At 32.4% G+C, this 21,810-nt stretch overlaps 1 protein-coding gene across 4 annotated transcripts in view; it reads right to left on the minus strand.

Annotated features, from left to right (window-relative positions):
* Positions 1 to 12,031: 12,031 nt before the first annotated feature.
* LOC150100184 (uncharacterized) overlaps positions 12,032 to 21,810 on the minus strand; it is a 251,258-nt gene continuing 241,479 nt past the window's right edge. For all 4 annotated transcript variants that reach the window (XM_090403025.1, XM_090403023.1, XM_090403024.1 and 1 more), the window contains exon 3: positions 12,032 to 13,126. In XM_090403025.1, coding sequence (XP_090259151.1) covers positions 12,369 to 13,126 — 758 coding nt within the window. In that variant the 3' untranslated portion in view covers positions 12,032 to 12,368. The remainder of the gene's footprint in view (positions 13,127 to 21,810) is intronic.

A 21,810-nucleotide genomic window follows, 5' to 3' on the forward strand; every position in this document is an offset into this window, starting at 1 on the left:
TGTTCCATCCATTTATGTTTATATTTTTTACTTTTTTTCTATTACTGGTTCTTGGTTTAATTCTTTCATAATATCTTCGTTTCTTTTGTGATCAAATAGGGTATACTTTGCAGTTTTTCTCATAAACTTCATTTCTGCTGTTGTTAATCTTGGTTTGTCTTTTTGTTTTATTGTCCAGATTTCGCTTCCATACATTAAGACCGGTAGGGCTAATGTATTGTATACTTTTAGCCTGGTTTGTTTTTGAACTAGGTTTGGTTTAAATATAGAGTTGTTACTCCTGTTATTTTTAAATATTTTGTAATTTTTATGTTTATATCTTTTTCATTTTCATATATGATCATACATCCTAGGTAGTTAAATGAATTCACCTGTTCTAAGATCTTGTTATCTATTACTATCTTAATTCTTGCTGGATCTTGTCCTTTAAAGGCCATCGTTTTTGATTTTTTTGTTGATATTATCATACCATAATCTTTGGATATCTCATTTAGATCTAAAATAGCTTTCTGTAAGTTATCTTCAGAATTTGTAATTATTATTTGGTCGTCGGCAAAGAGAAGAATGTTTAAGTTTACTGTAGGAGAAAGTTGAATTCCTTGATGTAAATTTTTATTCCATTTTATTATTATTTCATTTAAGTAAATATTAAAAAGAGTTGCTGAGAGGGGATATCCCTGTCGGACCCCTTGCCTTATCTCTCTCATATATGATAGCTCGTGATTTAATCTTATTTGTATTTGATTCTTTTCATATATACTTGTGATTGCTTTTAGGATATTATTTGGTATTTGTCTTTCTTTTAATATGTTAAATAATATGTTTCTTTTAACTTTGTCAAATGCTTTTTCAAAGTCAATAAATGCAATATGTGTTTCTAAATTGTATTCTCTTCTTTTTCCCCATTATTAGTTTTAGTCAAAGGCCGAGTCTATACATGATCGTTCTTTTCTAAATCCATTCTGTACTTCCAAAATAAAGTTTTCGGAAAATTTCATTAGTTTGCTATTTAAGATTGTGCTATATATTTTGTAACAGAAATTTAGTATACTGATACCTCTATAGTTTTTAGGGTCATCTCTATTACCTTTTTTAAAGATAGGAATCACAATTGATTTTTTCCATTCTATTGGGGGGGATGCCAGCTGAATAAATTTTATTTAAAAATAATAAGAGTCTTTCTTTGAATCTTGTTCCTGCGTATTTATATAGTTCTGAACCTAGCTTATCTTTTCCAGGTGATTTTCCGTTTCTTGTTTCTTTGGCTGATTTCTAATTCTTCTTTAGTTATTTCCTTTTCATTTTCGTTAATTGTTTGCCAGTTGTCTTTTTTAAAATATTTGTCTGTCCACAGTTCTGTGTAGTAATTTAGAAATTCTTCTAATTTCAATTCAGTGTTTAATTTTATGTTTTCTTTGGTATCTGCATTTAACTATTTCAAAATCTTATATACATTGGGTCTTATTTTATATAAATCATGTTCTAAATTAGAAACAAATTTGTTCCATGATTCTCTATATCTTTTTCTGACTTCTCTTAGCTATGGCTCTTATCCTTTTATATTCTATTTCATCTTCTAATCTGCTTAACCATTTGTGATAGTCTTCTTTTTTCTTTTTGATTATTTCTTTGATTGTATCATCCCAGATCTTCAGTTTTTTCCTTTTATTGAATATTTTGGCCTTTCCTAAGCTTTCATTTGCTGCTGCATTTAGTATCGTTTTTATATTAAGCCATTCTATTTCTATTTCTTCATTTTGTTTTATTTTGTCTAGATATTGGTTAATTCTTTGTTCATATAGCCATTGTATATTTGTGTCATTCAATAGTCTAGTTTTATAAACAAATGTTTCAATTTTTCTTTCTGTTCTTGTTACTTGTAGCCATTTAGGTGGTAATCTTAATTTTATTTTAACAAGGAAGTGGTCACTGCTTATTTCATATCCTCTGTGAACTCTAACATCTAATAATGTCTTTTCATTTAAGATAAAATAATCTAATACTAATTTCCATCCTCTTGCTGCCCAAGTATATTTATGTATGTCTTTATGTTTATAGAAGGAATTCATTATTTTTAGGTTATTATAAACTTCAAAGTCAATCAATTTTTTACCATTCCTGTTTAGAGTATGTTCTCCATGTATTCCTATATTATTATTAATTTTCGTGTTTCCAATTCTTGCATTTAAGTCTCCTGCTAATATTACAATCATTTTTATTTATTTTATTATATATGTTTTGTAGCTGATTATAAAAATCAATATTATCCTGTTCTCTTCCTTCTTCTGGGGCATATAAACCAATTATCTTTAAATAGCCTCTATCTATTTTTATTCTAGCTTCTATTATTCTTTCATTCCATAATTTATAATGTTTTAACTGTTTTGAAAGGGAGTTATGAATCCAAATCATGACCCCTGCTTGTGCTCTTTGGTCTCTGTCGACTCCACTGTATATCACATTAAAATTTTCAGTTCTCATAGTTCCTTTTAATTTCTTTTTTGTTTCAGTGATTACTGCTATTTTAAAATTTCTTTCATTTAATATTTGGTCTAATTCTATTTCTTTATATGCTATTCCTCTTACATTCCAGTTTGCTATACGTATTATATTTTGTCGTTTCCATTTTTGTTTTACCTTTTTCATTCCAGGGTCGTTTCCCATAGAGTCAATCCGATTATCTTTTTCTGTCAGCTTACAAGTAGGATAATGTTCTCCATGTCAGGGGACTAGGCTGACGATAGAATAGTTCAGTGGTAGGGCTGCTATATATTTATATTAATGAAATATAATGAATGAATTAATAAATGAATTAATGAAATGTATTTATATTAATAATATTGGTAAGTATTTATTATAAATATTATAAATATTTGCGCATTACATCATGCTTCGAGTATTATAATAGCCAACATCTAAAAACCATAGTATTATTTACTAAAAATAGTAAAGAGGCCTCAGTCAACCTTTGGCTAAAAGGTCTGTGGAGTTCATTTTCTCACACCTGTTCTTAAATTAAAATAAAAATAAAAAATAAAATAAAACTAATCTTATTCCCCCAGTATGTAATTTATGCTAACAGTTTTAACTCACCAGGTGTCTGTGGAGGTCGTCTCCTAACACCTGTTTTAATGGTAAAACGTTTACATTTTGCGTTCTTGATTTTCACATTTAATTGGCTTTCATTTAAAAAGATAAAATAATCAGTGAAGGAACTGTAGACCAATGGGAACTAGATTTGGGGGAAGACTGGCCCGAGTGATGCCGCCCACAAGGAGCGGCACCGCCTCGACGTAAGCCTTCGCAGCCCAGGTTCTCATATCTACCCCCCCCCCTCCTGTTTTGGACAGAGAAAAAAAAATTATTTATACGATGTTAAAGGAAGAGACACGATATGATTAGGCCCTGTCTCAGGACACACAGGATGGGAGGTTTGCACAATTTACTTACAAACCTCCCATCCCCTAGTATATGCCTAGAGAGGTAGAAATATATCCCGCGGAGGATTCTGGCTTGTATTCTATTTTCGTCGCTGATTTGGGACTTTTTCCGCACTTTCCAGATGTGATACTTGATCACATTGACGAGGAAAATTGTAAAATTTTGAATTTTCTTGACTGGTGGAGGGAATTGCAGGTACAAGACCTCCTCTAGTGTAAGCGGCTGGATTCCCAGTACTGCGCTTAATCTTTGTCAGATACGTCGGGCAGGTGTGTGTGTGGGGGGGGGGGAACACTTTTTTTCTGGTGTTTTGGGATCGCAAGGTCTCGAATTGTATCGAGACCAGCAGCAGAGGTTGTACCTCTTCGCTGGGACCAGCATGCCCCGTGGTCCCAAAATAGGGAAGAAAATACCCTACGAAGTATTTAATTAGGGAGCCTGAAATATGGTTAGATTTTAAGGCCTTTCCTATGGTTTTTGAGAGTGTTTACATAGAATAGGCACTTTAATTTCGGAAGTGAAAAACCCCCTTGATTGATTTTGAGTTTTAGATATTCCTTTTTAACCTCATTAGCATGGGAATTATTATTGTTTTTACTATGACTATTCTTCCGTAGAAGGAGAAATAATTGGGTTTAAAAGGTTTTAGTTTTTTTGCACACTCTTCCCGCAATTTCTCAGCGTCAGTACAGGGCTCGCCGTGAATGGGACGCCTAGTACTGTTAGGGCCTGAGTTTGCGGGACTAAACCACAGGGAAGGTTATTTCCATTATTCCAAAAATTTTAATTTTTGTCTTTGAAGTATTAACGCGAAGACCGCCGTGCTGAATTTTTGCAATATGCCGAAATAAATGTAGATGGACTCAAAGTCTCTAAGCGTAGCCACTACATCATCGGCATATGCAACAATTTTGCTCTGCCTGGAGACTAGGGGTAAAGGTATTCCTCTAACTGCATGGGAATTGTCTATATTTTCCTTATGAGGGGTTCTAACGCTAGTGAGAAGATTGGGGGGGGGGGGGCTTAGTGGGCAGCTCTGCCTTACCCTCCTCCTTTTTAATAGGAACGAGTTCCGAGAGGAACCCGTTAATAGCTATTTGGGTGGAGGCCTCTGCGCAGATGTTTTGGATTGTTCGCCGAATACACATATAATAAAGAGATCAAAATGAGCACTCAAGTATCATGGAACACTTTAGGCTTATTTTTCCCTAATGGTATAAAATTTCATATTTCACTATTCATAATATATTATGGTGTCTAGTACAAAAATCTGTTTATAAAATATTAAATTGAAAAAAAAAGTCGTTGATAAATAATTTTGTTCACTTTTAGTTTTATTATTTAAAAAATATTTATTTATTGTTTAAAAGCAAAATAAAAAAAACAAAAACGAAAGCGGTGCCAGGCTGATTTGAACTGTTGAACCATATTAGAAACTCTTGTCGATGCTGCTTAGTCACGCGCTGGAATGTGGCGCCATCTACTGGCCGTACTGTATATTTTAGGCGATATTACGAGGGATCAATTTCCTTGGAAATATTTACAGAAAACACAGAGTTGAAAATTAATTGTATAATTGGAAAGATAAAAATTATTACTCATTTATAGTTTTAATAAAAGCAAAATTAAATTATTTAATTAAAATTATCTTAATTAAATGATATTTATTTCTTTTGCAAGGCCCGGATACGAGACATATATTGAGATGGTTCGCATCTGTCTTCTATATATTTTAGATTTTTTTTTTTTACAAAATACATTGCAATTTAAAAATGAAGCAATTAATAATTCAGCCCACAGTCACGCAGTAACTGCAGATTTCGTTTTAAACGAACGTATATGTTTAAAAAGTTCTTTGATCTGTTAGCTGTTTTCAATGAAATTCGTAGAAAAAGAAGTATTTTCTGATCTCCCTCAGTTTTCTGTCATCATCAACAATTGTATTACTCTGCATCTTCTTTAATTTAATAAACTGAACTTTTTATGGCATTTGTATTAAGCCCAGGTTTAATCCTAAATGATGTCTGGGAATCGCTACTAGATCTCCTAGCATACAGCTAAATTTTACTTCTCCAACAATTAAACTCTACAAAGAGACAGCTGACGCGTGTCACGAGTTAGTTTAATTTATGTTCGATTTTTTCAATTTTAATGATTTATTTATATTTTAATATCAGCTGCTTTCTTTATTTTTCCTCTTTTAAAAAAACTGAACAAACTACCACATTATAAGCGTTGCGAAACTGTCGGCTTTATTTATTTATTTATTTTTCTAGTGTATACTGATAACAACTCATTAAAATTACTTATTACTTATATCTTGATCTTCTTTAGTTTTTATAACATCAACTATTGTTGTATTTGAAAGTTGAAACAGTTTTTTTAAGGCAATGACATTTCGATTTCAATAGTTGTTCTTTTGAAATCGAAAATTAATTATTAGTACAAAAAAGAACAAATAACACACATTCATATTTTATGTAGTTCAAAATAAAGAAATTGTCAGATAATTTTAATTATTATTTTTGAATAATTTTTGTAATTATTATTTTGTAATTAATATATATATATATATATATATATATATATATATATATATATATATATATATATATATATATATATATATATATATATATATATATATATATATATATATATATATACGAAATATCAATAATTTCTTTACCAAATATCAATAAAAATCAACAGTTTTGAAAAGTGCATCTACGGTCAAACATGATATTTTTATAAATATATATCCTAAGATTTATGATTATTATATAAAGCGTTAATTTTAATAAAATTGCAAAAATTGTATAAAAAGTAAAATAAAGTAAAATAATTAATTCAATTATTGTTATTTCATTATAAATATTGAATATAATAATTTTAAAATTACTGAAACATTGCAACAGAAAAAAATCATGAGAATGAGTAAATTATATGTATTAAAAAAGAGAATTTGAAAAGTTTTGAAGGAATACCGGTATGCGGGTTTATCAATCGACCGTGAGATGCGGTGATTGATTCATTCAATCCAATACCCTTGGAGGGTAATGGATGGCAATGCTGTAGCCAGTGAAGTTCTAACTGAGGCTCGGCTATTGCTGTTACCCTCCTGCCATGATCAGAGCTTTAATTGCTCAATAACACCTTATTCCTACACTGTCCTCTACAGATAACGGGGAAGATGAAAAGCATTCTTGCTTCGCCCCTTTAAGCCAGTCCTTATAAGGACTTGAAAAGGTTTCTTGAGGTGATTGATTCATTCAATCCCTTGGAGGGTAATGGATGGCAATGCTGCAGCCAGTGAATGTTATTGCTGTTACCCTCTTGCCATGATCAGAGCTTTAATTGCTCAATAACACCTTATCCTTACACTGTCCTCTACAGATAACGGGGAAGATGAAAAGCATTCTTGCTTCGCCCCTTTAAGCCAGTCCTTATAAGGACTATAAGGAAAGGGTTTCTTTAAATGGTCAAATTTCTAATTGAAAAAGGTACTTTTTTATATAAAATCAAACAGTTTATTTTATTGACATGCTAAAATGAACGAATTATTAGTTGCCTAATAAATAGGCTAGCGAAAGTTTAAAAAGAAAAAGCTTATTTGAATTGTTCCAGCAGTTTAACAGACACCTCAATATGGCAATTGAAGTGGGGGGGGGGGATTAGTTTTGCGACGAAGACCGCATTCTTATGTACTTGAACAGGTTTTGCTAATGTTAGAAAGTGGTATTAAAGTTGTCTACAATATTCCTACGTCACAAGTTGACCAAAATCAGGTTCGGATACCCGTGTCGAGAAGTTGTACTCTAGTGACATTACCGGAAGCTCCTAATACAAAAGTTACACAATTGTGGCGCCCTCTATTTAGGCGCGATAAATATAACTTGTATGTTTTATCCTTTTAGATACAGTAATTTTATATCTAAATAGAAAATTGAAATATTAAAAAGGTGCAACCATTAAGTTATTAATGTGGGTTTTAATATTAAAAAGGTTTATTGTAATTTAATTCAAATATATTGTTTTAATGATATTCTTTAAGAATTAATATTATCAAATTCAGCCTTTTATAATTTTGTTTATATTCTAAGCAGAAGTGTACTTTTTTTTTTTTTTTTTTAAATTCACTAGAGTCTTTAAAATTCTCATGACTATTGCCACATCATTTTAGGAGTTATGCAGTCATCATGACACAAAAAGTGGAAATCTCAATAAACAAAAAGAAATGTATATGTAAAAAAATCATATCATTAGGAAGTGAACAACACTATGATCAATAAAAGACTTTTCTCAAACCGAATTTTTAAAATCTATTTTTTATATTTTTCCCTTTCGTTTATTATTCCATTCCTGATACACATCCATTTGCTGCTAAACGTGTGTGTAAAATACAGTAATCAATGTGTAGAATTTCATTTCTGTTCCATATTTAATGGCAAAATTTTCCATTATAATTTTCGTGATTTAGTATAAAATATTTCTATTCTTTTTAAAATTGTATATTGTAATTACTGATTATTTAGAAAGTGGCAAATTTTTATATGTAGTGAGATATTTGGTTAGATCCTGGTAATATTTAAATTGTAAAAATAAAATGAAAAAAAAAGGAGTCAAACACCATAAAATTTTTATGATGAATTTTCTTCGAGTAACTGGATTCGGGAAATATCCTAGGGGAGGAGATGAATCGACCGTGAGATGCGGTGATTAATAATACCATTGGAGGGCAATGGATGGCAATGCTGTAGCCAATAAAGCTTTAACTGAGGCTCGGCTATTGCCGTTATCCCCCTGTTATGATCAGAGCTTTAATTGCTCAATAACACCTTATCCCTACACTGTTCTCTACAGATAACGGGGAAGACGAAAAAAAGCATTTTTGCTTCGCCCCTTTAAGCCAGTCCTAATAAGGATATCTCCGAGGTTTTCATTCCGAAGAAAGACCAAACAAACGGCTGGCGACCAATCTCCTTAACAAACACAGATTACAAAATTTTTATCAAAATAATCTGCGCCCGAGTAATTAAAAACATTTACTCAGAGGCCTCCACTCAAATAGCCATAAACGGGTTCTTCTCAGAACCCATTCTTAGGAAAAAAGGACTGCCCGCTAAGCCCCTCTTTTTCTCATTAGCGCTAGAACCCCTTATCAGGAAAATAGATAATTCCCTCGCAGTCAGAGGAATACCGCTACCCCTAGTCTCCAGACAGTGCAAAATTGTGGCATATGCCGATGATGTAGTGGCTACGCTCAGAGACTCTGAGTCCATCTACATCTATTTCGGCATATTGCAAAAATTCAGCATGATCTACGCGTTAATGAAAAAATAAAAATAAATAAAATTTTTGGAAATTTCCATAAAACGCGTATGGTTTAATCCCGCAAATCCATCTTCTCACAGTACTGGGGGTTCCGTTCATTGCGACTCCGGTACTACGGCAGAGCAATATTAATTAAAACAGTAATCACCCCGATGCTCATGCATACAATAAACGTAACGGACATAAAGGAAATCCAAGAAAATCAGCTCTATAAACCTGTAATAGATTACTTCTGGAACAACAGGAAACACGAAATTAGGAAAGAATTTTTAAAACTTAAAAGTAACCAAGAGGGATTTTCGCTATCCAAACTAAAGTGCCTATTTTATGTTAAACATGTAAAACCATACAGAAGGCCTTCATTTCAAACGACCATCCGGCACTTTAATTAAATATTTTCGAGGGCATTTTCTTCCCTACTTCGGGACTACGAGGCCATGTTGGTGCCTACGCAGAGGCTGTGCCCGAGTGTTACTACCCACTATGCAAATACATAAAAAAAGTTTAAAACAGATGGAGTAGATATTCTAAAATTAAGATCGCCAGCTTTTTACTGGGAATTTTTTCAGCTATCCAAATACGATACTCCGCGTCTGGGGACAAATACAGAAATACTTTTTAATGACATCAAAAATAGTTGGGGACCACCTTTCATCGAGATTTAGCTTGGCGGATAGCCTATGGGCATCTCCCGGTGAAATGGGTAAAGTCCCGAAATAGATCAAAATCGTACGACCCCCTTCTGTGACGTTTGCCAGAACGTTGAAACGGTGGGACACTTCTTTTACCTTTGTCCACCCGCTCAGCGTATCTGGCGAAGATTGAGTACTGCATACAACTTCCTCAAATTCCGATGCTGTCATTTGAGGAAGTTGTATACTTATAATTCTACGCACCTGTGAAGAAAACCCAGAAATTCACAATTTTTCTTGTGAATGAATGAATCTGGAAAGTGCGGGAAAAAATCCCAGATACAGGATGAAAACATAATCTACGCGAGAGTCCTAAGTGGAGTCTACTTCTACTTACCAAGGTTCTTAGCGGAGGAGAGAGATACCTCCTAGGCAGTAGTTACCAACCTTTTTGGATCATGCCCCACCTCAACGGCTCAACCCCCCTAGCATAATAATCGGCCAAGTTCTGAAAAAGTGTAATATAAATATGTACTTTAAATAAAAAAGGTAAAACTGTTTTTAATTTGACTTTCTTCGATGAATATAAATTTTATATTACACTTTGTATATTATAAAACATAAATCGAACTGAACTCGGGAAAATAAAATCCAAGTTAATGCGATCCTTGAGCTTGATGTTTGCTGCAAAGAGTTTTTATTTGAGGTACTAATTTAGTCATTTTCAATCTCAAATCGTCATGGTTTGTGATATCCAGATGATTTCTTTTTTTCAGTCTAAACAGGTCGAGTGAGGCCTCTTTATTACCTCCTACTATCATGCTCTCCCTTTCGTTTTCTTCCCCTCTCACTACTTGCTGAGCACTCTTTTATACTCCAAAGGCTGATAATGAGAGACATGAACTCCCAATATATCTCTACATATCTGTAGAGACAAAAAAATAAAATAAATAAACAAAAAGAACAGCGATGTTAAAAGGAAAAGGTTATAAAATTAGTATAAATATACTACTCAAATATCAATCAACAGATATCCTTTATTTGTCCTTGAATACATTTTCACCTCTTGTTTTTCATTTTCGATTTTATAAGTAAAGATTCTGATGGTTCGAAATATTGAAAGTATGAAATAATGTTATGAATTGATTCATTTCCAGATCTCTATAAAATGGGGAATCCGAAGTAATTTAACCTCAACAGTCTTGAAACTAGGTGGTAGCTGATATAGCGATTTAAGACTTAGTATCAACAAGCATAAAGGAGATTACGTTCTTTTGTTTCAGAATTAAAACTAGATCAATTTTAATAACATCGAATTGTAAACAATTTCTTAAAAGAACTGGGAGATTCCTTGACTCTTTATCCCATCATCTGAATGAAGAAAACCTGTGTAGATGTAGATAGGGTGTTATTGCGCTAAAGGTTCTAGTCATGGCTGGGTAACGGCAATAGCCAAACCCCAATTAAAACTTCATTGGTATCTATTATCCTGTAAGCACTAAAAAAAAGATCTTAGGTTTCTCATCTCCCTTAAACAATAAACAATTTCTTATTAACAAAAGATATTATAATTAATGAATAAGTTTAAATTCTTTTGGTGTCCTCGGTATGAGAATTATATTTAGCCAAAGGAAGTCAAAACAATATTGAAAATCAATTTACATTTTTATTAATTATTGTTGCTATTTTATTATATATATATATATATATATATATAATTTTTTAAAAATATCTTCTGCAATGAAAGTTTTGTTTCCACGGTGTCAGCATTAACACAACACTTGGATAAATGATTTATTTCAAAGCCAAAATAAAATTAATTAAAATACTTTAAACGTAGGCGACAGAACAGGAATAGAAGAAAAAAATTTCCTATTACAGTGTAATTACTGATTGCAGAAAATCACGATAGTTTGATATTTTTATGTGCATTGCGTGTGACAGGATTTTAATGCAATCGACTTCTTTTTTCCCTCCAACCATTTCCTTTTGATATGTAATTACAATTTCATTGTTTATCTTTAGAATGTGTCACTCACTATTATGTTATTGGATGGTTGATAAACAAAGATAATACTTGATAATAGCGGGGAAAAAAGTACTATACGGTTTTTTTGCAAGCGTGCTAATAAGAAAGTAGCTTTATGGAACCAAAGACAGATCAGAAATAAAGTGTGGGAAATGTATTCTATTTATTTGGTCTTTTGCGAAAAAATAATAATAATAACAATAATAATAAATGACTTTGTAGTGTCACATTTTAGTGTTTTTAGAACTATGTGAAACATTCATTTTTTTGTCATGAAAAGTGACGTCATAAAGAACGTAAGCAAATACAAAGCAATCTGAGATTAAAGCGCCCCCATATTGAAGTAATTTTTTTTTTTTACTTGGAGTAAAAAATATTTACAAAATTGTAAATTTTGTAAATTTACAATTTTTGTAAATTACAAAAATTGTAAATTAAATAGGAAACAATTAAATTAAATAGGAAACAAAACTACATAAATCAACAATTTTCGTTCATTTAAAAATAATTTTACTTGGCATTTAATTTTGTTAAGAATATTTCAATATAAAAATTCCAAACGAAGCTACGCAACGAAAGAGAGCCAAAATTGGAAGAAAAAAAAAGCATTTATTTTCTGTCATGAACTATGTAGCAAAATATTCTATGTACAATCATAACAATTGTAACAATATCTGTAACAATTGATCCAACACGCAGCACGCTACACGTGCAACAATTGATCCAACAATGACAAGACTTATATGGTAGACTTCCATTTGGACGAATATGAACTGCAATTGTCACTCCATCACAGTCAATATCACTATCAAAGTATAGGAATTTATACAAAAAGTAGAGACCGTTTGGTATAATTATATACACACAAACATAAGCACACTCGAATCAAAGGTCTTGGTGTTATGTACAAACCTGTTCTGCTTCAATTCCAATTAAAAAAAACCAGGGTTTGTATGCTCAATAATACACCGCTTGCAATATTTCTTTACACTTCGGTAACCCTCGATGGTGAGTAGACAGTACTGAATGTTAAGTTGCTGTAAACCACGACAATAATATGCAATGGCATGAATGCCTCGGTCGGTAATCATTTCACAAGATTTCACGCTAAGTTTTTTAAGATTCGGACAGTGTTCCGAAAGTAATTTAAGTCCTTGGTCGGTGACGTCACACTTCCCGATATCCAACGCCCTTAAGCGAGGACAGCTACGGGCTAGAACTTCCATACTGTCGTCCGATACGGCTTCGCAACCCCTCACGTTCAAATACCGCAGTTTATAACAGTGACGGGCGATCTGTTTGATGCCAGCATCGGATATTTGGTCGCATTTGGCCACGCTAAGGTACCGCAGGTTTGGTCCGAGTTTTGCTAGTTCGTACATGCCGAAATCGGTCACTTGAGTGCAGTCACTGACGCTAAATTCCCGCAGCATCATGCAGTAACTAGCTACGAATTTGACTCCAATGTCTGTGATGTGAACGCAACGTCTTAGATAGAGATGTGTAAGACGGGGACAGTTTCTTACAATCACCTTAAGATTCGCATCCTCCAGTCCTTGACAATCTGTCATGTCCAAGTGCTGTAGGTACAGTTGACAACTGTGGGATGTTAGAGTTTCCGGATCTGGATCACTCTCTGGTGGTGCTGGAGATGGTAGCCGGGCTTCGATACAAGTCACGTGATAGCAACCTGAAATATAAAAATGATAACACGTGAATTAACAATGAATCGTAACAATTGCATATTTTAGGCATTCGCATCATCAATCGATTTTTTTTGAATTAATTAATCAGAATAAAGAAAATACTACAGTTTCCTACAAGAACTATATTACATTATGCTCAAATTTATAATTAACTTAACCGGCAGGTTTAAGGTAACCAGTGGTGTACCACAAGGATCAGTCCTTGGTCCACTGTTATTGAGTCTGTATATTAATGATATTGGGCAGGATTTGACAAGCGACTACAGTTATTTGCTGATGAAGCAAAGATAAGTAGGGTAATCAGGATTGCTGCTGATATGCAGTCTTTGCAGAATGATTTGAATAGACTGGAATTATGGGCATGAGAAAATGGGTGTCAGTTCAATGTCAGTAAATGTAAAGTCATTCACTTCGGCATGATTAGATATCCAATGTCGTATTATATTAGTGGGATTAGGCTAGAAGAAACTGATGAGGCTAGGAATCTTGGAGTGTTAATAGATAGGAAATTGAAGTTTAGGGGGGGGGGCATGCAGCAAAGACTACAAATACAACTCAAAGATAATTGCAATGCTGATACGAACGTTCACATGTAAAGATAAGGATGTTATTTTGCCTCTTTACAAGGCCTTGATAAGATCTCACAACGGAAACCAGGAGACCAGCACAGAATAGTCGAAGTTTCCGTTGTGATTCTGATATTGGAGGGAGTATAAAGGAGAGTGTTAAAAATGATATGAGGATTGTGGAATACTGATTATGAAGACAGGTTGAGAATTTTAATGCAGACACTAGCAAACAGGAGAAAAGGGATGATATAATTGAGACACACAAACTTATGAAAGGATCATAGAGGATTTCAACTGATGGAATTTTGCAATTCATGGAGGGTGGGGATAGGACAAGAGGGCATCCTTGGAAGCTAAGAATGAAAGCCACCAAGAAGGGTGTGAGGGCTAGATTTTCATGTCAGAGGTGGTGCGTGATTGGAATGGATTGCCATTCGATATTGTGAGTGTGAATGAATTCAAAAATAAGTATGATAGTTTTTGCGTGTGGTATGTGGCCTCCCTCGATGAGTTCCTGACTCCCTGGTGGTGTCTCTCTTAATAATAATAATAATAATAATAATAATAATAATAATAATAATAATAATAATAATAATAAAATAAACAAAAAGAAAACTATAGCCAATGATAAAGAAAAGAAAACTCAGAGAAAATATAAATAAAGAAAAGATAATAAAAAGAAAACTATGGAGTATGGCCTTTATCCATTAATTACATTGAAAATAGCCATCGAGTAAAAAAAATTTTACTCGATGCTTGTTCAATATTTTAAAAATATTGAGTTTGGCGCCACCTGGTAGACAATTATTAATAGTAATAATTTTTATTGGATTCTCAATTTTTTCCAAGAGCATTTTTTTTCTTATTTTTCTTTCCGTCCACTAACCTCAAATCTTAAATCTTATTCCTTTCTCCTTCTCATTCGACAAACTTTGCGCTGCTAAAATACAACATTTTCATATTTCGTCTAGAACTTGAAGGTTTCAAATGCAAGTTCTCTATCCTGATAGTTTAGTGGTTCAGATGAATTTTAAATTGGATGACTTATTTCCTTTTTCTTTTTCTTATTTCTCAGAGAGTTTTGAAACTAAAGTGTAGTATCGCGAGAGTCTGGTGAACGAAACCTGGTTAGTTTCCATGAAAAAAAAAAGAAAAAATATTAATAAAATAAATAAATAAATCCTGCTTTGTTTCTCACAGACCCCCTCCTCATTTCACTTCCTAAGTTTGAAAGCTCCTCCGAGCACGCACACATCATAGATGCTTCAGACTATCCTGTCCGTGACCGATAATAATAATAATAATAATAATAATAATAATAATAATAATAATAATAATAATAATAATAATCGATTATATTGATTTATTGATTTCTAAAATATTTACACAAATTACAATAATCGTCTTCAGTGACTTTCCAACTTGTAATTTTTACAAAATTCAGCACTAAGTGCTGCATATGTGCTTCATTTTCTACATTGCATTTCAATTAAAATTTTGATAACAATATTTTTTGCATCTATAATTACAACAACGTGTTCTAATTTTAACAATGAAGATTACACGGAATTTTTGAATAATGAAATAATTTCTTTTTTTTTAAGTGTAATAACATTTATTTATTTATCATCATGCAAAGTATTTACATATATACAATAAAGTATAATATTACATTTCCTGTTCAGTACTAAATGTAGAGTACTGCGATTTTTTAAAATATAAATGTACATAATTTTTTTTCAATATCAATATCTTTATTATTATTATACTCCTTACTGACTGTTTTGCTACATAATCTACAGTCATTGATTATAAGGATTACGTGTAGATGAATGAGGCAGATTTATCCCACCTACTTTGAAGCTTGGGTTAGCTTTTATGAAGAGAGTGGGATTAGCCTTCACTATTTATGTTGTTACTGTGTATATATGGGATGTAGGCATTGGATGCTGGTGATTTGTGATGAGTATGTTAGTGTTAATGGTATTTTAACTTTGTTGGTATATTTTCCAGAGTTCGTGTTTACTGTTCTGTAGTTATCTACGTGTTTCAAATTTCTTGGTAGATTGTTGAGTTGCGTGGGTATCTGATGTGATCTCACAAAAGAACCGTATGAGTTGTTGAAGGGTGTAGGGATGTAGAGAGTTGTTGTAGGTCGTGTTACACGATATGTGTCTCTGTTGTTTCAATAAGTGATGTTGAAGTAATTCCTTATTAATGTTATGTAGTGTTTCAGGTTTTTAATGCTCAGGATTCTGTGTATCGCCATGTGCTTGTCGGATATTGGTTGTTGCGTATAAGGTGTCCAAATCATTGTTGACGCAATTCTCTTATGTAAATTGCGTGAGTAAAAAAGCCAGTGACATATAAACAGGGGCACTCCTAAACAGGAGCAGGCAAAATAGCAGTAAATATAATAATTTCTTATGTAATATTTCTAATTTTGTTAGGTGGCTGTTTGATGTGTTTGTATAGACTGTTATACGTATCTGAGTAGGGATTCGCAGATACCGTGATATAGGAGGTTTTTTTATATAATAATAATAATAATAATAATAATAATAATAATAATAATAATAATAATAATAATAATAATAATAATGCAATCGAAGTTGGCCAACTGTGGCTTAAACACATCAAAGTCATCCCAATAGTTCTCGGTGCACTTGGCGCAATTTCAAAGAAGCTATCCAAATATTTACAGCAATTAAACATCAACGAAGTGACCCCATATGACCTACAAAAAATAGTTACTTAGAACAGTCCATATTTTACGACGCTACCTGACAGACTATTCTTAGATTCTTGGGTAGAATCTGAATTGTTCTCAATCACCAATAAAATTGCTGTTTAAATCTTGCTTTGACTGTGTATCAATTATGTGAATTAATAATAATAATAATAAACCGAGCTAAGAATCAACTATGCCGAAATATGCTGTTAACTTAATAACATCTAAAGATCAATCTATACAAGGCTCTATGTATTACAGATATGAAGTATGCTTTGCCTTCTTACTTCAGATGGCTATATTGATGCGATCTTCTAAAGGCATATGAAGATGTACACAAAATTGCAAACCAGACATACAACCTTAACGTATATACTTTATACTTATTGTTATTAAATGTATATAAATATGGAATAATAATCAAAAGTATAAAATATATGTTAAAAAAACTAAATGATAAGTAGTAATACAATTTAAAAACATGATTAGCAATATGAATGTCATTAAAAAAAAAAGAAAGAAAGAAAAAGAAAGAAACAGATAGTAAGCACAGAGAAACCAACTGGAAAACCAAGCAAATCGAGACGCACTCGATCAAATGTATAATGACAAGTGAATTGGAAAGAAGGGAACACCTTTAGGGATCAGATTTCAAGACGATTGTTAATACACTGAAGGGTAAAGTTGTAGAGAAGTTGGTGGGCTTACATGGGGAAATTGTATACAAGTTATCGAGCTGATTAATTAAAAGTAAAACCAGTTTCAATTTCCTGGTCTGCTAAGACGAGATGATCAGTGCCGTGTGCATACCATAAAAAGAAAGTCGGATACAGATACTGTATTGAGAAACGTCTGCAGATGAAGAAAAGATTTTGTACCATTAGGCTAGGATTTTGCAATCCATGACTATGCGGTTAGATGTAATCTGTTAATACTGTACAAAAAAAGTATATAATTTGGTTTGTCAGAAATGTAAAAAGCACTAATAATAAGTAGAATTAAATTATACGTAATAAATACAGTACTGCAAATAGTCTTGCAGAGTGTGTGTTAATGAAACATCCTTTTAACCGCATCCTTCGAGAAACTATAACTACGGTTCAAAGAATGCAAGATGACATTCTACAAAGCCTTATAAGGACTGGCTTAAAGGGGCGAAGCAAGAATGCTTTTCATATTCCCTGTTGTCTGTAGAGGGCAGTGTAAGGATAGGGTATTATTGAGCTATATCAAGCTCTGATCATGGCAGGAGGGGTAACAGCAATAGCCGATTCTCAGTTAGAACTTCATTGGTTACATCATTGCCATCCATTACCCTCCCTAGATACCTATTTTAGTCGCCTCGTACGACATGCATGAGCTACATTGGGGCTATTCTTATCCCGGCCACCACACGGGAATGGGGATTTCTTCTTAGTCCTTATAAGGACTGGCTTAGAGGGGCGAAACAAGAATGCTTTTCATCTTCCCCGTCATCTGTAGAGGACAGTGTAGGGATAAGGTGTTATTGAGCAATTACAGCTCTGATCATGGAGGAGGGTAACAGCAATAGCCGAGCCTCATTAGTTAGAACTAATGAGGCTCATATGAGTTAGAACTTCATTGGCTACAGCATTGCCATCCATTACCCTCCAAGGGTATTGCCATATTTAAAGGTAAAGCCGTCTCTAAAAATTCGGACGATCCCTAGGCCACTCAATCGTGGGCGAAAGACCGTCCATCTCAGCGTTGGCTCCACCCACACGCCACCACCGAGCCGAACCGCTCAAATTCCGAGGAAAATAATTCACCGACAAAGCCCCTCAGCGGGCCGTGCCGGAGAACACTCTCCCCGGAGACTCAAATTGCTCCCTTAAGGCAAAAACCTTAAAAGAGCGAACTCAAAAACTCTCGAATCTCATCACCCAAGGGGGTAACAGCAACAGCCGAACCTCAGTTAAACTTCATTGGTACAGCATTGCCATCCATTACCCTCCTAGGGTATTGGATTAAATGAATCAATCACTGCATCTCACGGTCGATTGATTCCCCCACTAGTCAAATGCAAACGTTTTTAGTACAATGTAATTTAAGTTAGTATTGGTGTCTAATGAAGAACTGTATATATAAAAGTAATTTTTATTAATAAAAAAATAAAAGTCAATGTTCTCAATGAATTATTTATTTTCATCATTTTTTTTTAAAAAAAAATTAAGATATTTAATTTAAAAATAATGCAAAAATTTCTTTAGTTTCTTTAAAACTATAGACTTTATTAGATCAGTCCTACAATAATATCGCAGATTTGTGAAAAAAAAATCAGTGTTTCTATACTGATGATCCTATAAATATGTGATTACGCAATGCTGTGGATATAAAGAAAAGTTTAAAAGCATTATCAATAATATGGATCGGATTTTCGGTCTTTTCTTTCTTTCTTTTTTTTTTTTAACCCTACACTGACTTCGGGTTTTATAGCATTCATTACGAATGTTGATTATCCCATGCTATTTTATCTTAAAAAAACAAACAACAACAACAAAAAAAAAAACCAGTAAATTTACAGGATTAGGATTTAGAAGACATTTATGTCTTACCCGTTAAATATTTTTAAAATGCCAAAGGTTATCACTTAACTGTTTCCCACCTTTTTCTCAATTGCAGAAACTATGTAAAACGATTCTAGCACTTCTTATTTTAAAATATATCCATTAAAATCCACACAACATAGCAAATAAAAATCTTCAAGCAACTTTAAAAAGAACTTAAAAAATCGTTATTAGTAACATAATTGATGTTATTTTAACAGTATATGTACACAAGAATATGTATAAGGGAGAATGTATTTCAACATTCCATTGTTAAAGCACACCGATTTGTTATAATGAATGCAGTATATCGGCTTATATAAAATAATTATAACTCAATAACTGAAAAACATAACTCACTCAACAAAATTTGATCATCATCATGCGTATCAAGGATTTAGGCCTAGCATGGCCTGTTTCGGCCTTAGAAGTCATCGTTGAATCGTTTAAGAGGACGTCCTGGTTTTCTTTTTCCTAATGGCTTGTACTTTAAGGCTTGTTTTGGTAATCTTTCTGTTTTCATTCTTTGAACGTGTTCCATCCATTTATGTTTATATTTTTTAATTTTTTTCTATTACTGATTCTTGGTTTAATTCTTTCATCATTTCTTCGTTTCTTTTGTGATCAAATACAGTATACTTTGCAGTTTTTCTCATAAACTTCATTTCTGCTGTTGTTAATCTTTGTTTGTCTTTTTGTTTTATTGTCCAGATTTCGCTTCCATACATTAAGACCGGTAGGGCTAATGTATTGTATACTTTTAGCCTGGTTTGTTTTTGAACTAGGTTCGGTTTAAACACAGAGTTAATTACACCTGTTATTTTTAAATATATTTTTTAAATATCTCGCAATTTTTAGGTTTCTATCTTTTTCATTTTCATATGTGACCATACATCCTAGGTAGTTAAATGAATTCACCTGTTCTAAAATCTTGTTATCTATTACTATTTTAGTTCTTGCTGGATCTTGTCTTTTAAAGGCCATCGTTTTTTTTTTTTTTTTTTTTTTCTGTTGATATTAGCACTCCAAAATCTTTGGCTGTTTCATTTAAATTTAAAATATCTTTCTGAAAGTTATCTTCAGAATTTGTAATTATTATTTGATCACCAGCAAAAAAGGAGAATGTTTAAGTTCACAGTAGGAGAAAGTTTAGTACCTTGATGGAAATTTTTGTTCCATTTTATTATTAATTCATTTATCTAAATGAAATAATAATGTATAAAACAAAAATATAACTCAATATTGAAATATTAAAAAGAGTTGCTGAAAGGGGACATCCCTGTCGGACTCCTTGGTTTATCTCTCTCGTATATGATAGTTCATAATTTAATCTTATTTGTATTTGATTATTCTCACTTGACCTGATTAGTCACTTCACATAAGGAAACACACATTACTTTCAAGTCTCAACGAAATCAAAACTGGACAGAAAACATTGGAAACAACCGCAAACTGGAAAAGGTTAAGAAACTCTGGAAAAAGAAAAACGTCGTGAAATATGCTACATGGAACATTAGAAGCATAGCACATAAAGAAAAGAATTAGATAAAATTTTAAATGACGAAAATATAGAAATTGCAGTTCTTACAGAAACAAACAAGAAACTTAAAGGAACAAAAGAAACAGCTAACTACAATATCATATATATTGGAATGGACAAACAAATGCATACAAAAGCTGGTGTAATGATTTGAATCCATAAATAAATTAAAGCAAAAATGACTCATTATACTGGAATGAAAGAATATTAGAAGTGCAATTAAAATTAAATAAAGAAAATTTAGCAGTGTTGGAGTGTATGCCTCTGAAGAAGGAAAAGAAGAAGAAAATGATTACTTTTACAAAGAGTTGCAAGGAATATATGAAAAATTAAATAAAACAGACCATATAATTATAGCCGGAGATCTTAATGCCAGAATAGGAATGAAAAAAATTAACAATAATATACAAAAATTTGGAGAACCAACAGTAAACAAAAATGGAAAGCGACTCATTGATTATACAATATATAATAATTTAAAAATAATGAATGCATTTTACAAACATAAAACTATACATAAATATACGTGGTGTGCAAGAGAAAAAAAATCAATAACAGACTACTTTATAGTAAATGAAAAAGCAGCAACCTCTTCCTAGACGTTAAAGTTAGAAGAGGGCTAGAAATTGACACACATCACTATTTAGTACAAGCAAAACTAAGATTTCCACCAAACTGGCTACAAAAAATAAACAAACTAGAGAAACAAAATCTAAATACAAAGTAAGACTACTAAATGATTCAAGTATAAGAAATTTATACGAACAGAGGATTAATAACTACTTAGAAAAAATAGAAGAAAATGAAGACATTGAGAAAGAATGGAATAATATAAAAGAAATTATCGCATCAGCAGCATATGAAAGTCTAGGAACACACAAAAAATATCATAAAAATAAAAAATTACATATATGGGACAATGAAATAAAAACAATAATTGAAAATAAAAAGTTGGCTTTTAAAAGAAGGTTAAGTAGCAAAAAACAAAAAGATGAAATTGAATATAAAAAAAAAAAAAAGACGAGCAATAGTCAAAAGAGAAACCAGAAAGAGACACAGAGAAAGCTGGGAAAAATTTGTATCATATCTAGAAAATGACATAGAAAATGGACTGATTCATTCAATCCAATACCCTTGGAGGGTAATGGACGGCAATGCTAGCCAGTGAAGCTCTAACTGAGGCTCGGCTATTGCTGTTACCCTCCTACCATGATCAGAGCTTTAATTGCTCAATAACACCTTATCCCTACACTGTCCTCTA

This window comes from Typopeltis vanoorti, chromosome 13, assembly GCF_054136105.1.
Source record: "Typopeltis vanoorti isolate ZY-2024b chromosome 13, IOZ_Tvanoo_1.0, whole genome shotgun sequence".
NCBI lineage: Eukaryota > Metazoa > Arthropoda > Arachnida > Uropygi > Thelyphonidae > Typopeltis > Typopeltis vanoorti.